General features: G+C 42.0%; 1 protein-coding gene across 1 annotated transcript in view; it reads left to right on the top strand.

Annotated features, from left to right (window-relative positions):
* Positions 1-16,593, top strand: part of TBCD (tubulin folding cofactor D) — a 119,542-nt gene that overhangs the window by 50,718 nt on the left and 52,231 nt on the right. Inside the window, 3 exon segments of the mRNA XM_030962324.1 lie at positions 8,201-8,258; positions 13,107-13,136; positions 16,447-16,532. Of these exon segments, the coding sequence (XP_030818184.1) occupies positions 8,201-8,258; positions 13,107-13,136; positions 16,447-16,532 (174 nt within the window).

Here is a 16,593-nt window from a genome sequence, read left to right as displayed (position 1 = left end):
TTGTGTCCATCAGAAAGGTTTTATCAGTGGGCATTTAGTATTTTCTTTAAATAAAAATAGGAAGAAGTTTGGACTATGCAGTGATCTGTGGTCCTGGATATCTGCTTTAATTTTTAGGGAGTTCCTTGCTTCTAGATTGCTGGCAGAACTATTTCAATCTCATCCAAAAGCCTACTTTGCCCACACAGGGCTACCTGCTGAGCTCAGCAGGCTCTCAAAGAGTATGTGACTGTTTCTTTCTTCTTTAAAAACAGTTTTTAAGGTTCTTTGAGACAATCTGTAAATGAATCCATTTTTATTCCTGGACACAGTGTCCTGGCTGCTCTCTGCTGGTTTTCACCCCTGTAGTTTCACTTTTCAGTGCTGGTCCTTCAATGCAGGCTCACCCAGCAGGTCTCTGCCCTGTGGTACTTGCTCCTGGTGTTTTTTGAGACCTTGATAAAACCTTCCTGTCTAAGAACCTGCTGTCCATCTTTCTTAAGGCCAAGCACCATTTTTCTTCCTTTTTCAATAGAGAGCAGACAAGAAATGCTGAGACATTATAGCCTTGTTTCTCTCATGAGGTGTTTCATGGTGTTTTGATGATGTTTCATCTACACTGGCATAAATTGTAAAGGAGAGGAGCCTGGTGACTCTAGGCTGTGATGCCTAAAACATCCCCTGTTTTGGGATAACTTTTGGAAAGAGAAGGTGAAACTCCAGGATAGCCCTGCTTCACTTTGGCATGCTAGCAACAGTGACATTTGCCACAATAAGTTATTGATGAGATATTTTATTTTGAAGGGTCATATTTAATTCACTTCTAGCTGAGTTCATGCTAAATTATCTTGTAGTATGAAATTATGTAGTATGAAATTCTTAACTGAAGGTACCTGAAGATGTATTTGCACAGTGAAACAATCCCATGATATTGTATTATTGTAAATATTGTATTTTGATTGATACCATATTTACAATCTTGTATTCTTGTTTTTAGTCTAACCAGCACTAATGGCAGCAGTGAAGGCACACTGTCACCTGTGACCAGAGTGATAACAAATGGCTCTGGCAGGGTGGTGACAGCTCTGCAGTTACATTTATGTTCTCACTGCCTTCAAATCTTTAGTCTTGGTATGGCCAGACTCATAGTCCTGAAGTCTGGTTCAAATATGGTAATTTTTCTAGATTGGTCATCAGCTTGGTGAAAATAAAAGCTCTGCTTCCATCCTCTGAGTTGAAAAACTTTAAAGGTTTCCTTTAAGGTTGGGCAAGCTTTTTGCTTGTAGAAACTTAAAAAGCCCAATTGTTCAAGCCTTCCCTTTATCAGAGTTCTGATCTGTTCTGTTTGTCAGAACTTTTCTTCTGCTCATGATGCTTTGAGCAATATATTTCCTATTTCATTTCCTCCTTTCCCCCTGCCATGCTGCAGTGTTGGTCTCCATAGGCTTGATGCAGGTTTACCTTGTGATTTTTCAGGGTGTGTGGTATTCAGTTTTCTGGTCACAAGGCCTTGTTGGTGGGACCTCTGGAACAGATGTTTATAGCAGGAGGTTGTGTTTCTGAAGAAGCTGGTGTCTTTCAGCTTCCAGCTTCTTCTGGAAACAAATTATTTTCTTTTCAGGAAAGTGTCAAATGACAATATTTGAGATCCCTCTGCCTGTGGTAGTAAAACCAATGAGAGCTGTGGCTGTGCCACCTGTGACAACTTCAGTTGTTGGGAATAAATTGGTGAGATGGAGAGAAACATGGGATGGAAGCTGAAAATTGCTAATGAATAGCTGGAAGGTGTTGTGGTTTGTAATATTTTAGTTTTCCAACAAAGCTGCAAGGTATTTTAGCAAGTATTAATGCTACACTAGCTTTCACTTAAAAATCTTTTTAGTTATAGTGGCCATTCCTTTTCTAAATCAACTCTTGCAGGTAGAATTGCCACTCCAAAGAGAAATGGTGAAAAAAAAATTCAAATAAAGTATGACACACAGTTTCACCTATTGTGTCAGCAAGCTGATAATTGCATACGGCTTTTTTTTAAATCTAGCCTTAGGTGTGTCACTGTTTTACTTTAAGAAGAGTCATCCTTCTAGCCACAAGCAAATTGTTGCTACCCTTCAAAAATGCAGCGCTCAGCATCTTGAAACAAAATGCATAATATCCATTGTGAGCTGAATTACACAGCAAAAAACGTCTGCCTGGGTAAGAATACACAGTATTAGAGAAAAATAGTAAACACCTTCCAGAGCTGTGATGAGTGATTGCAGTCCTGAGCTGCTGGCTTTGCTTAGTGCTGGGAATTGCACAAGGTTTATCCTGCACTCAGTGTTCAGCTGCTGGAAGCACATGGGACCCACTTAGGTACCAAAATACATAAACTGGGTCTTGCCCTATGTGTCCTTACAGCACTTACAGATTAAAGCAGAGGGTGATTTGCAGGGGAATTCTTTTTTCCTTTTCTTGTATCATTTTGTAATTGAAAGACATTGTTTTTTCAGCAGTCAAGGAACATAAATATTTCACTTTAGACCAGTGAAAAATCACTTTAAAACTGCATGAAGTCAGATTGGTTTTTTAGTAAAATTTCAGACAGTGCTTTACAATAAATCCTTCTCCATATTCACTGTCAGCTGATTATTCCCTGTTTTTTTATGAATGTTCTCTTCAGTGATGAAATTGGCAGAATACTGAAGTTGCAAACTTTGATTGCTGTAGATCGTAGATCAGCCCTTCTCCTTCCTGACCTTGTAACTCTTTTAAGAAAAAACAAAAAGAACTAAAAAATAGAGAGAACACTTATTGGAAATACATGCCTGAGAGTGTTTCTAATAGCACTTGCTTGTATTTTTCCATGTCAGTTTTTTTTCCCAATCCATATTTCAACAATATACACTTGCTCATCTGCTTAATGGTCTGTTAAAGTCTAGTTAAACTGGTTTCTGAAACCTTGCCTCATCTATTCAAACTATAGGACCACAAAAAGAAAATTCTTGGCAACGTAGATGAAACTTCACTTCTTTTGCAGGACCACGTTGCTCTTTTTTGAGATGCACACACTGAAATTGCTGTTCAAGCATATCTTTATAAAAGCACCACTTGACTGAGCTTTGTTTGTTTCTCTCCCAGTCTCTACATGCGGCCTCTCTTTTTAAGCTTACCTATGAGGAAAGTGAAACAGAATTTAATGACTTGGAAATGTGGGTAATTTGATTCCTGCCCCCTTGGGTGTGGAAGTTGCTGTCTGTGTAGTGGCAGGTGCACAGTAAGGAGCTGAACTGTTTTGTTTAAAACCTAAACAAAAAAATAAACAGGAAAACATACTTGCACTCTGTAATGCAATTAGAGTGATTAAATGGTTGCTGGCTATCTGAACTGTGTGGAGCTGTGCAGGTTCCTTTGCCTGTTGTGGGGGGTCAGGAGCTGGGATCTGAAACCAGAAACAAGTTTCAACAAGTTTCAAAATATGACCTTGCAAAAAGACCAGATATTTTAGAGAATTAGGCTGGTGTAGGGGGTCAGGAGCTGGGATCTGTTGGGATCTGGGATCTCTTGAGAACTTATGAGAAGTGGATTTGTAAAGACTTCTCAAAACCTGACAGAAAGCTCACACAGTCTTATACATCTGTATGCAAACACTGGGATAAAATGTACTGATTTAAGAAAGTCATGGAATAGAGATGACATTGTTGAGAGAGAGATTGAACCAGAAACAAGTCTCAACAAGTTTCAAAATATAGCCTTGCAGAAAGAAAGACCAGATATTTTAGAGAATTAGGCTGGTGTCGAGGGGGTCAGGAGCTGGGATCTCATGGGATCTGGGATCTGCTGGGAGCTGGGATCTGTCTCTGTGGGTGCAGGGCACCAGGGCAGGCAGCCTTGGCTTCCCCAGGGTGCTGCCTGGCTTTGGGAGGGGGGAACAAGCAGGTGTGGCACAGGATGGATGATGGAGCTTGCTCCAGGGCAGGATTGTCCTGCAGAACTGGGGAAATCTGAAGCATTGCTTTGAGCTATGTCTTGTACTGTGATGAAATATGGGGAATGGCTTTCTGCAGTTATGTTCCTGCAGAGGAGAACTGGGTGCTGAAGGCACTTGGGCAAAGGGACCTCTGTAAGGGACCTTACAGACCCTCTCCTTTCCCCTTTCCTGTCCTCTTTCCTTTTTCTTCTTCTTTTCTCAGGATTTGTAACTCCTGTTCTAAGCATTTTTCTTGTTGCTCTTTTCCACATGTGTATTTCTTACACTTGGACCATTTTACTTCAATTTTTTGCATTGGAATAACTCACTGAACAGCAGAGGAGGGTGGGTGGTGAACAGGATGTGTGAGAGCTCTGTGTGAGCTGGGTTAGAGGGACTGCAAAAGTAGCAGTGTGGAAAAGGGAATGGTCACAGCATTTCTCCTTCTCCTAGATAAACAGGAGGAATTAAACCTGCAGTGTGGCTGGAGCAGGCCCTTTGCTTGCTCCTTCCCTGTGGGGCTCCTGCAGTGATCTAACACAGCTCCATGGGGTAAAGGGAACAGAGGAACTGCTCTAGTCTCAAAAATTAAAGAAAACCTGAGTGTAGATGTGTTTTCAACACCCAGCTCCCTGTGCAGCCCTCCCATGTGGGCTGGCATGACTGGAGAGGTGCAGAAGGGGCTGTTTGCAGCAGCACTGCTCCACAGACCCAAGTGTCACCTCCTTTTCTTGCTTGGATTGTTCAAACCCACCTTGCTTGTGGTGGTTCTTGTGCCTTTCACTTTCCTAATGTACAGCAGGGAGGGGAGTTTGCTGTCCTGTTACCACTTCACCCTTTTTAAGGCTGAGGAAGGAAATTTTGGGTTTGTACCAAATAGGCAAGAGGTTTGAGAGTTTCTTTTTCTCCTCCCACAGCTTCAGGGTGGCACACTGGGGTTGATGGCAGCAGGATCAGCTTCTTGCTGCTTGTGGCTAGTGGGGACTGGAAGTGCCTGCTGCAGGTGGTAAAAGGAACTCAGGTTTCTTGCCTGGTACACCTGGTGCTTGTGAGCTTAGGGCAACTGGTGCTTGTGCTTAATTCTGTGTTCTGATGTCTCTCGCCTGGCCCACCGCTGCTCCCTGGTTATTCCCACCTTGTCAGGAAAGGGAATGAGACCCACAAGGGCTGACATACTTGGAGTCTTCTAACTTCCTCTGAGGCCAGTTAGGTGAGGCCTTGGGAGGATGGATAATGAGGAAAGGGAGAATTATTAGCTGACTGATAAAATTGCAACTTACTTTTAAAATCTGTGTTTATTGTGCGCTTAATTGCTGTCACGCATGCAAGCTCCATAGCTCTCAAGGAGCCAGGAAAGTGTTTCCATGGGGACTGGAGGGTGTAAAGCAGCCAGGAAAGGTGTTCCATGGGACTGGAGGGTGCCAGGAAAGGTGTTCCATGGGACTGGAGGGTGTAAAGGAGCCAGGGAAGGTGTTCTATAGGGATTGGAGGGTGTGAAGGAGACAGGGAAGGTGTTCTATAGGGATTGGAGGGTGTGAAGGAGCCAAGAAAGGTGTTCCATGGGGATTGGAGGGTGTGAAGGAGCCAAGAAAGGTGTTCCATGGGGATTGGAGGGTGTGAAGGAGCCAAGAAAGGTGTTCTATAGGGATTGGAGGGTGTGCAAAGCCATCCTCTGCTCCTCCTGGCAGCAGGCAGGTGTGGTGCACTTGGGGCAAGTCAAGACATGATCCTTTGAGTGGCTTAAAAAAATATCCCACTTGCTTTGACATCACCAGTTTCTTTATGTTAGGAAATCCTGGTGCAGTATCACATAAACTCCCACGACAAAGCAGACAGGTGAAGACACCTTAGAGGTGTTCCACCCTCTGCACTAAGCCTGGCTTTGGGGAGGATGGGCCTGTGCTTCCAAGTGGGAATTAGCCTGAAAAGAGCATTTGTGGAGTTTGATAAGTTAGAATGCTTCATTAAAAGGATTAACATGGAACAATGAGTGCAGTGTGGTTTGGCAATCTAACGGGGTCCTGACAGAATTCCTGGGGTTTTTATTTTGCTCCCCCAGTGTTGTTTGCAGCACTGAGTGACTCAGGTGGCACAGACAGTATGCTGCTTTACTGGCTTTATTTACACAGCTTTGTCTTAAGGTAACAGAAGAGTAAGAAAAAATGGAAAACCACAATGTGATTATAAAATGAGCTCTTGTTTGATGCAGTGAGGGCAGCACTCAGGATTCTGAGCTTCTTGTTGTGATGAGGGGTTTTTTGTGGTTGGTTTCCCCCCCCCCCCTCTTCAGAGAAGACCAATATTGAAATTCTGCATAACTGACAAATTACTTACAATAACTAGAATTACTGTTCTAGTCTGTATAACCAGAAATGTCAGGCAGAAATTTGCTTCTGTTTGGTTTCAAGGATCATTTTCCTCCAATTCCTTTAGTCTTGAAAGTTCTCTAATTAAAGCATTTATGGGAGCTAGTCATATCATTAAAACTATATACTTCTTAAGTGTCCTTTTAAAATAATTTTTAAGCCTCTCTTTGTGCCAGAGAATTAGCAAGCCTTGATTGATGCCTTGTGAAGGCTGGCCTAGAACAGAGGCTAGACAGAGTTAAAGAATAAAGTAGGGATTTATTAGAAGGTTTCAATGGATATATTTTGGGTAGTATAAGAGCCTAGCTCGGGTTACACTTAAGATGCATTTAAAATGGTCATAAAATGGATGACTTGCCAGGGAGTCTCACACTTTCATAAGTTCTGCTCCATTTGCACATTGGAGTTCATTGTCCCATTCCAGCTTTAGCCCATGCAGTCCCATCCTGCTTGTTTTTCTCTCTCCAGCCCACGTTGTTTGTGCTCTTGGGCCTGAGATTTGGATCATTTGTCCTTGGTCCCCAGCTGGAGCAGGAATTGTTTTGTCTCCATGCTCTGTGCACAGAGCTCACTGTCCCCTCATATGAAGATCAACCCACACACTAAAGCAGCACAGAATCTGAAAAATAAAAAAGCTAAAACCTGAGGCATCAGTCTGAAGAGTGTGTGCCTGACCCAGCAGTTTTTCAGCAGTGAGCCATCAGTGCTGCTTCCTGAACATTTGCTCTTGCAGGCTCTGGTGTTTGGATGACCTCCTCTCTCCTCTTGTCTTTGTGGCAGAGAGGGGTATTGCTCCTGCAGGTAGCAGTGAGAAAGCATTAACTGCCTTTAGAACCATTTATTGGGGTTTGTTTTCATTTCATTCTGACTTTCTGGCTCCTGTTTTCCCTAATGGATTTACACTGAAATTACAGAGGCTGAGCTGACTGTGCATTTCAGAGAGGTGGAACAACACAGTATTCATCACTGTAGGGAACTGATAGCCACTACCCAGGGAAGTTTGATATTATCAGTGTAATTAATATCCTTGTGCTGAAGCAAAGCTATCTTGAATTTACTTTTCAGCCAGTATTTATTTCCGGTTTTGCCTGGAGTCAATAAATCATGTAATGAAGAGTTTCAGGCTTTGAAAAGAATAATTTTCTGCTTAAATGATTCTCCTGAAGTGATGTTTATTTGTTGCTGGAGTTAATTGAATGCTGGAGGTGGATTTCTAAAGCTGCAGACTGCGTGTCCTGGGATGTATTCTCTCTCCTGTGTTGTGTAGCACATCTTTGAACAGCAGCTCTTTTGAGGCACAAGAATTACCCTGTGCAGGGTCACCAGACTTCATGCATGAAGAAATTGTTTCACATAATCATCCTTCTGTCTCTAAAGGGTCACCCTAAAAAACTGCTTTGCAGTTCATCTTGCAGGTTACATTTTATCAGGATTTGCATGTTTGATTTTTGTGCCTTGCAGGATGTGACTGTTCTCCTGGAGATAACTGCAGCTTTCCATTGCTTCACTTGGTGTTGTGTTTGCTCCTTACACAAGACTTGCTGTACATTTGGCTACTGAGAAACTGTATTTCCAAGTTTTCGTTTAAAATAGCACTGAGTGTCACATTTGACATGAATGTGTCCAAGTTTTAAACCCCTGCTCTTTTTAAAACCTGTTTTTGTATTCCATAAATTCCTTTGCTACAGTGGGGTGGCACTTGTGCTGTGGGAAGTCCACAGCAAACTAGAGAAACAAGAAAGCACAAGGTTACTTCAACTCAGATTTTAGTTCAGCTTTGTATTTCTAAATACTAAGCTCCTTAGAGGACGTGCTGCCTGTTCTGCTTAGAAGGCTAAATGTTGAAATGATGGCATTGCACATTTCTTTTCATAAATTTGTACTAATGCTCGATGTTTTATTTCCTCAGTGCATTGGTTATTGCTGCAGTTTTTGATCGTGATGTCAATTGCAGAAGAGCTGCTTCTGTAAGTTACCACATCCAGCTTCCATCTCTCTGTTATTTTTTATTTGTTTTCATTTAATAATTTGTAGCCCTAATTATGTAGAACTACAGTAGAGAAGCAAAATATTATGTTGGGAGCAAAAAAATTGTTGTTTTTAAATCCTTAGAAGTATCTTGTGAATTTAGATGTTAAATTATATAATCCACAGATGCACATCTGGATTTATGGCCACAGTTAACAGTCTGCTGTATTGTCATGATGATCAAGATAAAGTATCTAAGAAAGAATTATTTAGCATTTTTTAGTCACAAGATCACAAACAAAAGGGTCTTACATAATACACAGATATTGGCTTTTTTACACAGCTCCAATCTGGGGAGTTCTGTGAGGTTACAATTTCCTGATTGTGCATCAGCTGTTACTCTTTATTCAAGGTAAACTGAACATTTCTAGGATAATCTCTCTCCTTCAAACATATTTTTAGTTGTTATATAAAACTCTTTCCATAGAACTGGAAATTTTTAAAAGACTGGCAAATCCATTAGTCAGACGCTGTTAGGCAGTGAATAGAAATGACACCAAAGTATATTCTGGGAAACTTTCTGTAGAAAATATGTGTGCAGTTGAGAGGAGTGTTCTTAGGAGAAGAGAAATGATGGAAAATTACAAATTTCTATATTTACAGAATTTGAGAAGAATGGACATCTTATCTATGAGCATTTAAGTCTGTGTGTTGTAGACATTGACCTTGCTTTCTTTAAAAAAAAAAGTATAAATTGTATATTTTAACAGAAAAACCAAATTATCTTATGCAAATGTAAAAAACTCCACCCTCTAACTGTATGAACTCAAATCAGAGTGTCTGCCAAAGAACCACATCTCTGTTCCTGACAATAAATGTCACTGTGAATGTGTTAAAAAAAAAAAAAGAAAACAGACAATCTTTTCAATATGCACATTACCAGGTCTGTCTGACTTTTTGGCTGAAATTTTGCAGTGTGGTGTGTTTAGAACATCAGGAGGGTTTCTCAGGGATACCTGGCTAGCATCCTCACTTTTTGTGGCCACACCTGTGGTGCTGTTGAAGCTGCTGAATGAAGCTGCAGTGTAATTGCTGGGGAAGTGAGTCAGTGCTTGAGCAAGCCCAGCTCAGCTCCTGGCTCAGAGCAGAGCAAACCAGGGTGCTGCAGATTGCTGAGCAGTGCTAGAACCCTTCCCTGCTGTACAACCAACAGTATCAGCAATGCTACTTCCCCCAGACTTCAACTCCTACATTTTAGAAACTAGAATTTGCTGTACTTGGCTAATTTAAATCTCTTTATTCAAATCAATTCCTTAGAGGGATTTCTTTTCCTGAGAGCTGCATGGAACATTAGGGAACCATAGGTGGTGAAAAGTGAATTATTTGTGTGATGCCTAGGAATTGTCCTCAGAATCAGGGTTTATATGGACACCAAGGAGAAATCTTTATAACAATTGCCACTACAAGTGTGCTGCTCACCTTTGGTGGCTTGATTTAATCATCAGTGTGTTTCTACATTTAAACTGGCACTTTGACCATGAGCTTTGTGCTAAACCAGCCAGACTCAAACTGAGAGCTCAGTGCAGCCTGAATATCTGTATTTCTAATTAAAACCCAGCACATTTCTCCTGACTTCCCTCTTCTGCTGTAGCCCAGGCTCCTGAGCTGTCTGCAAGTAATCTACCTCCAAACTCATTAATTTTTTCAGTAGTACTTTCTAAATCAGACCTGGTCAAAATTTGGAATAGCTGTTTGATGGACATTTATGAAATTACTAAAGCCCTTTCTCTTATTTAAGAAAGGCAAAGAAATATTTTTTGTTTACCAGCCATAATTACAATTTTGAAGAAAAATACCTGGGAGTGCTAAATATTTCCAATCATTACTTACAGTTAAACACATATTTAAATAAACAACAGGTTTTACTAGATTTTCCATCTCTTACAATATGCAATATATTATAATGCAGAGCACCAATAAAATAAAATGGTGAATAGAGACATTTTGAACCCCGAGGTTAGAGAGAATAGAACAAGACTCTGCTTTTGAAGCTCCACAAGCATTCTGAGCTGGCTTGTGCAACTCTTTCATGAATAATCAGTATAAGGAATAATCAGATGAATAAGTGATGTTGAATTGGACTCTCTACAGCTCTGACATCTCAAAGAGAGGCTTTTTTTTTTCCTCTTGTGTGACTGATAGTATTTAAAATTCCTGGTTTTAAACTAAATATTTTTAGAGAATGTTGTAGTATTTTTTCAGTTTTTGTAGGAAAGAAGAGTTCAGATTGGTCACCTTGGTTCTCATTTCGTGGAATCTTGAAATTAGTATGTTTTTATCCAGTTTTTCCACCTCCAGAAGGGGATTGTATAAAAACTGAAAGATTACTCTCGCAGAACACTTGAAGTATTTGGCATCTCTTAGGAATTTGGCATCTTTTAGGAATTTCAGGGCTTTACAGATTCTGCATCATTTGTCTGAGCAGCACATTTTTAAATGACACTGTAATGCAGTGGTTGAACTATGAAATCCCTTGGATATGATAGAGAATGTTATACTCACTGAAATATGCCTGTGCTGAGTCAAAAAGGGTTTCAGTAGCATAAAATATAGAATCATCCAAGTGGGAAAAAGCTTTAAATCATCAAGTCCAGCTGTTAACCCAGTCTATCACTAAGCTGGATATACCAAAGTTACCAGAAAATATGTTCTGCACCCCAAACATACCTTTTTCTGTGGAATGGGCTAAAAGATAATCACCTAACTGCCTTCTTTCCACCAAGGGGGAGCTCAGAGCTGCACAAATAACTGGCTACGGCTTCATGAGATCTGCTTGATCTCCAGAGGGTGCACAGCCTGTGCCCGCAGTAATGCATTGAGGGCAGCATAAAGCAGGACCTAAAGCTGGAAGTGGAAAGAAATGAATGGTGCAGAGTGACAGACACCCTGTCCTGCCGTGAGGAGAGGAGGGGAAGGGCCTGTGGCAGCAGCTGGGCTGCAGCATCAGCAAGGAGCATGGCTGGATCTTTAGCTGGTCAGAGTGACCCTGAGAAAAGTTGGAAAGTCTCTTTTCCCAGCCTAGCGCTGGAAGAAGGAGTCAGAGCTCTTCATTTCTTGGTCTCAAGGTTGTTCATTGTTTCTTAACTATAAAAAATTTTCTCCTGCCCTGCTGAGGTCCATCCAGCAGGACAGTTCAGGCACTCTGCCTGCCCCCAGGGCAGTGTTATGTCTTTATACTAAAAACTACCTGTACAATATTTACAATAACTTCCCAATACCTATCACCTATGTTAGACAGTGAGCTTCTACTCTAAACCAATCCCAAAGTGCCACCATCACAGCAGAAGATGGAGGCCAAGAAGAAGAAGGAGAAAGGCTGGACATGCCCAGTTCCCTCCATCTTGCCTCCTGAACCCCCATACCAGAAACCCCAAAATCTACTTTTCCACCCCGTGATAACTTCACTATTATTCTGCCTAAACTGTTGTGGCTTGCTGGTCTTCATAGAAGGTTGGTAATTTGCTCCACGTGTCATAATTACAACCACAGGTGTTCTGGGCTCTGTGCCAGGGTCTCTGAGTCCCCTGGCAGGGGTCCTGGTGTCCTGGACAGCCAGAGGGATGTCCTGGGTTCCCACAGGAGCAGCCCCAGGGCACCACTGCAGCCCCAGCTCCTGCCCCATCCCGGCTGGATGTGCTGCCCAGGGGCACTGCTGGCAGCAGGTGGGATGCCAGGCTGTGCTCCATGCCCTGAGCTGCCAGCAGCAGCTGGAGCTGCCTGGGCAGGCGTGCAGGGGCTGCAGGCAGGAGCCTGAACAGGCAGCAGCACCTCGGGAGGCTGCGGCTCCATCCCGGCTGGCGTCAGCCCTTGCTCCACCTGCAGAGTGGGATCCTCCTCTGGAGCCAGCTGAACCTGTTGTTGTCACAGGTGGATTACCACAGGGCTGCTGGAGTTGTGGAGGAAATACAGAAGCTCTGGCTGTCCAAATTCTTGTGGTGTTTCAGTAAACATTGGAGCTTCTCCCCTGTCCATTAAATATCAGTTAACGAGTGTTGTCCGTCACTGGAAAGCTGTGTGTGCAGAGAGAGTTCCGTGGAGAGGTGTCCAGATAACAATGGTCTCCCCTCTCTTAAAGAGTTAAAATTTACAGAAGCTTTTATTAGTGCTTAGGACTTTATGGCCTTTAAAGGGATAAAAGTAATGGGCTTTTTTGTGAGAGAGAAAATTCAAGGAGGGAATTAAGCAGGTTTTCTTCTGTATGCCATACAAGTAAACAGATAAACTTCCTGGTTGTTTTCATTGCATTTTTGCAAGATTTTGAGTTTATTTAGTGCAAACAACAAGAAATATACATGAATTTAGTCTTCAAATATTACAAGCCCAGCGTTTCAGCATGCTTTCAGACACATACCCTGTAGATGAATATTACAGTCTCAATGGTTTTTCCCAAAGTTTTCATTGACAAAGAATTAGACTTTGCCCACTCTTAGCAAATGATGTTGAAGTCAGACAAGAGTGAGTTGCCTCAGTTGCTGTTGTCTACAGGTACTGACTTTCCATCCCAGGGCCAAGCCTGGTGTCACTCCCAAGCACTTGTGTGGGTGTGACAAGTTTAATAAACCTGAATTCTCAAACTGCTGCCAGGCAACATAGGGCTCCAGGAACAGAGAATGTGGAGATGCAGAAACAGAAAAGCCCTGCAGGCTTGTTCTACTGACAAAGTTTACTTTATTTAAAACAGAAAAGCCATGGGTCATTTATATTGTTGTGTGTTTTGAATTCATCATCTGGTGTTTATCAAAAAGCAAACCTGACTCGTTTTGGTGTGTTTGTTCTCTGTTCCTCAGGCTGCCTTCCAGGAGAATGTTGGGAGACAGGTATGGTGACTTCCCTGCATCTTCATTCATTTGTGCCTTGGAGGTTATTGTAAGCATGGAGTACCTAAAATCAAAATTAGACACCGTGGCTTTGGAAAAATTGAAGGAAAGAATGTCACAAAATAATTGTTTTCATTATGAGCAGCTAGTTCTTGTGGAATGTTTTTCTGAGGTGTGAGTTTTATTTTATTATTCCAGTTTGGGAAGAAAATGAGCTTACTGGTAATTTTCAATCCTTCAGAAAAGCAAAACCAGCTGGTCATTGTACACCCTGGAAACTACAGTGCTTTTAAAGCAGGAAAAGTGCAGGGCTTTGTATTGTTTGTTTGGTTTTTGGGGTTTTTTTCGTTGTGGTTTTTTTTTTTTCTTTTGTTTTTTTTTAATTTGGTTTGGTTTCATTGATTTTCTAGTTTTCAGTAGAATCAGACCAACTAAAGTGGGCTGTGCAATCATTGCTGTTGGTGGTTCCACAGTAAACAAGGCTCAAGAGTCTTCAGCTCAGTTTTTGGGCTTGTCTCTTGTACCACCTAGATATTTTGAGAAATCTGGTACTTTTGGAGGTACCCAAGTCCTTTGGTAAAAAGTGTTGTGGTAGGTTCCTATGTAATTTAACAACATTTAAGTGGTTAAAATCCTTGAGGCAGCTTTGATTTTCAGACTTGGAGGAGAAGGAAATAGGGTAAAGCCTTGGATTTACTGGTTTCTCACCAGGAATAAAGCTGAATATACAACTAAGAGAGAGAGAAAGTGTGGGGAGGGATGGTTCAGTCATTGTATTCCTGTGAGCAGGGCTTGTGAGCATGGTTGAAGCACTTTTGTTATCAATAAGCTGCTGTTTCAGGGATCTTTGTTAAAATGCTGTCACCTACCAGCACTCCTGAAAATCTGAGCTAGAATTTTATTCCTTCAGAACTCTAGCTGTTAAACCATCTGTTCATATTCAGTGTGCATTTCTAGACAGAAGTGAGTTAACAGCAGAGAAGGGGTGCAAGAAGACTGGGAAGAAGAGAGGAGAGATTTTTGGTGACCTGACCCAGCTGGGTCTGTGATAAACAGAGGCCAGGGTGGCTCTTCCTGGGTCTGCAGTTCCTGCCCTGCAGAGGTTGGGCATCACAGCAGCCCAGCCTGATTGCACTGTGTGAGGTGCTGAACAAAGTAAATAACACCTTAGCCTGCCTTAGCTCCAGGGGACAGAGGGCTCCTGGCTCTGCTGCAGGTTTAGAAGCGCTTCCATCTAGCAAAAATTCAATTTTTTTAAAATTTATTTCTGAGTCAGAGGGGTATAGTCCAGCTAGAAATGTTCCTTACAGACTGTGCTTTGACCCACAACACAAAAGTGTCATCACATGATGATGGTTTCAGCCTCTGTGTTGGCACATCAGCAGTGAAACATTGAGTTCTCGTGGCATGGAGGAACTGTCAGGCTCCTGCTGGTTCCTGCAGAAGGTCAGAAGTTTTACTTGCTGAACCATTCCTCGGTGCCTAAGACAATGATTACTTAATGAGTAGATCCACCCTCTGGAGTTCAGAGTGTGTTGAAAGAAACACCCTCTCTCTGAATTGGAAGGAGCTGAAACATATTCTCCACCTGAGGTAATAAAGCTGGTACTAAACAGGTGGAGAAAAAGGTTGCCCTCACTTGTTCCCTGGTTCCTGCCTCCTTCAGCTTTGTAATTCCACCCATCCCAAATCCAGAGCTTGCTGATGGCCACAGCAGAAGCCATTGTAAAAATGCCACTTACCCTGTGTGTCAATGGAAGCTCTGAAAAATCTGAAGAACTTTTTTGAGCATAAATCATGAGAAATACAGATACTTCTAATAACACCAGCTTCTATACTGGAGAAGTTTGCAGTGTTCTGGGAGAACAGAAGCTGGTGGGTGTTCCTGTAAAGCCTGCCTGGCTGTCACCTGTGTGTTCCTGAAGTCGGGAATGATGCTGCCTCACTGACAGGCTTGGTGGCACCGTGCCCTTTGTGAGCTGGCATCCAACTGGCACACTCACAGCTGGGAACAAACAGCAGGGTCCAGCTTGCAGCTGGAACTCAAACTGTTGGCTGAGATTTCCTTTATGTAGTGTGCATCTTTATATCTTCCATTGTGTGTCTTGCTCTTTGGCCTTAAATCACACTGAGGTGTTTCTCATGTACCTTTTTGCCCCTAATCAAGGTTTCATGAGGCTTTTGGACAGAGCATTCATTTTCCCTTTGAGTTACCAAGACTTGCAGGCTTGGATAAGCCATAAATACTCAGTCTGTCCTTGGTCCACTCAGATTTCAGGCCTTGTTTTTTGGGAGCACTGGAATTCTGCTTCCCAGAGCAGGACCTTGGCAGCCGCTGGCTGCTTCCAGGATTAACTGCTTTAGAGATTCTCCCTGATGGAGAGATACTTCCCACTAGTTTTGCATGGCTGGATCCTCATGTGGAAGGGATGAGTGAGCTGTAAACAAACCTGCATCACATCCCAAACCTGTACTTCCAGGGAGCCTCATTGTTTTAATACCCTCCTAGTGTCCCTTTTGGAAGAGAGTGGAGCCAGTGTCAGCTGGCTCCTTTCCATTTGTTTTTCATCGTGGCTCATGGGTGCTCTGCTGCCTCTGCTGATGCTCTGTTAATCCAGCCAGAGCCAATCAAATTCTGAATATCTGAATTGAATTGCTTGCATACAGAAATGCAGATTTCTAAGTGGAAATCTCAGAAAGATAATTTATCTTCTAGAAACAGACTGGTTTGAGAAGTGATGGCAGAAGTGGGATCCTTCAGTAGGAGTCACTGTTTCAGGCTTTGCTGGGAGCCAATGTTCATTTTCAAAACAAGCCAACCCCATTTTTAGTTCATTAATGAGTCACAAAATAGAAGTATAAGTAGAAACTCCCATGTACTCTACACATGATGCACCTCTTGGTGCTTAAATCTCTAATTTTATATTTCATTAAACTCACTGTGACTTCACATAAACTGGAAACATGTTTATGTTTATCTAAATCCTTCTAGAGGAATCATCTTTTGGGTACATACATAGTCATGCCTTAGCCAAATATGTATTTTGGTATGACTGGGAGGTGTGAAGGAGCTGTTGCATAGGTTACTGCCTGCTGCCATTTGCCTGGGCTGTTTATCATTGACTCACAAGCAGAGTGAGCTATTTTGTTGTTTATACATTCAATATCCTTTATGTCTCTAGTACAAGTGATTTTACTATAAATTAAATTGCATTTTTTCAGTGCTTGGGAGAGTAACAGGAGATTTGTTTTCAATCATGTTGCCTATTTGGAATGTATTATACATTTTAAAACAATATTTTGTTTGTAGGGCACTTTCCCCCATGGCATTGACATCCTGACTGCAGCTGATTATTTTGCTGTTGGTAACAGAGTTAACTGTTACTTGACTATAAGGTAAGTTTCCAATTATTAATTTTCCTGAATATGAGGGTCCTCTTCTACCTAATGAAATTCT

This window comes from Camarhynchus parvulus, chromosome 18, assembly GCF_901933205.1.
Source record: "Camarhynchus parvulus chromosome 18, STF_HiC, whole genome shotgun sequence".
Classification (NCBI taxonomy): domain Eukaryota; kingdom Metazoa; phylum Chordata; class Aves; order Passeriformes; family Thraupidae; genus Camarhynchus; species Camarhynchus parvulus.
The sequence above is the reverse complement of the archived record's forward strand: the minus strand, read 5'-3'. Positions and strand labels throughout refer to the sequence as shown.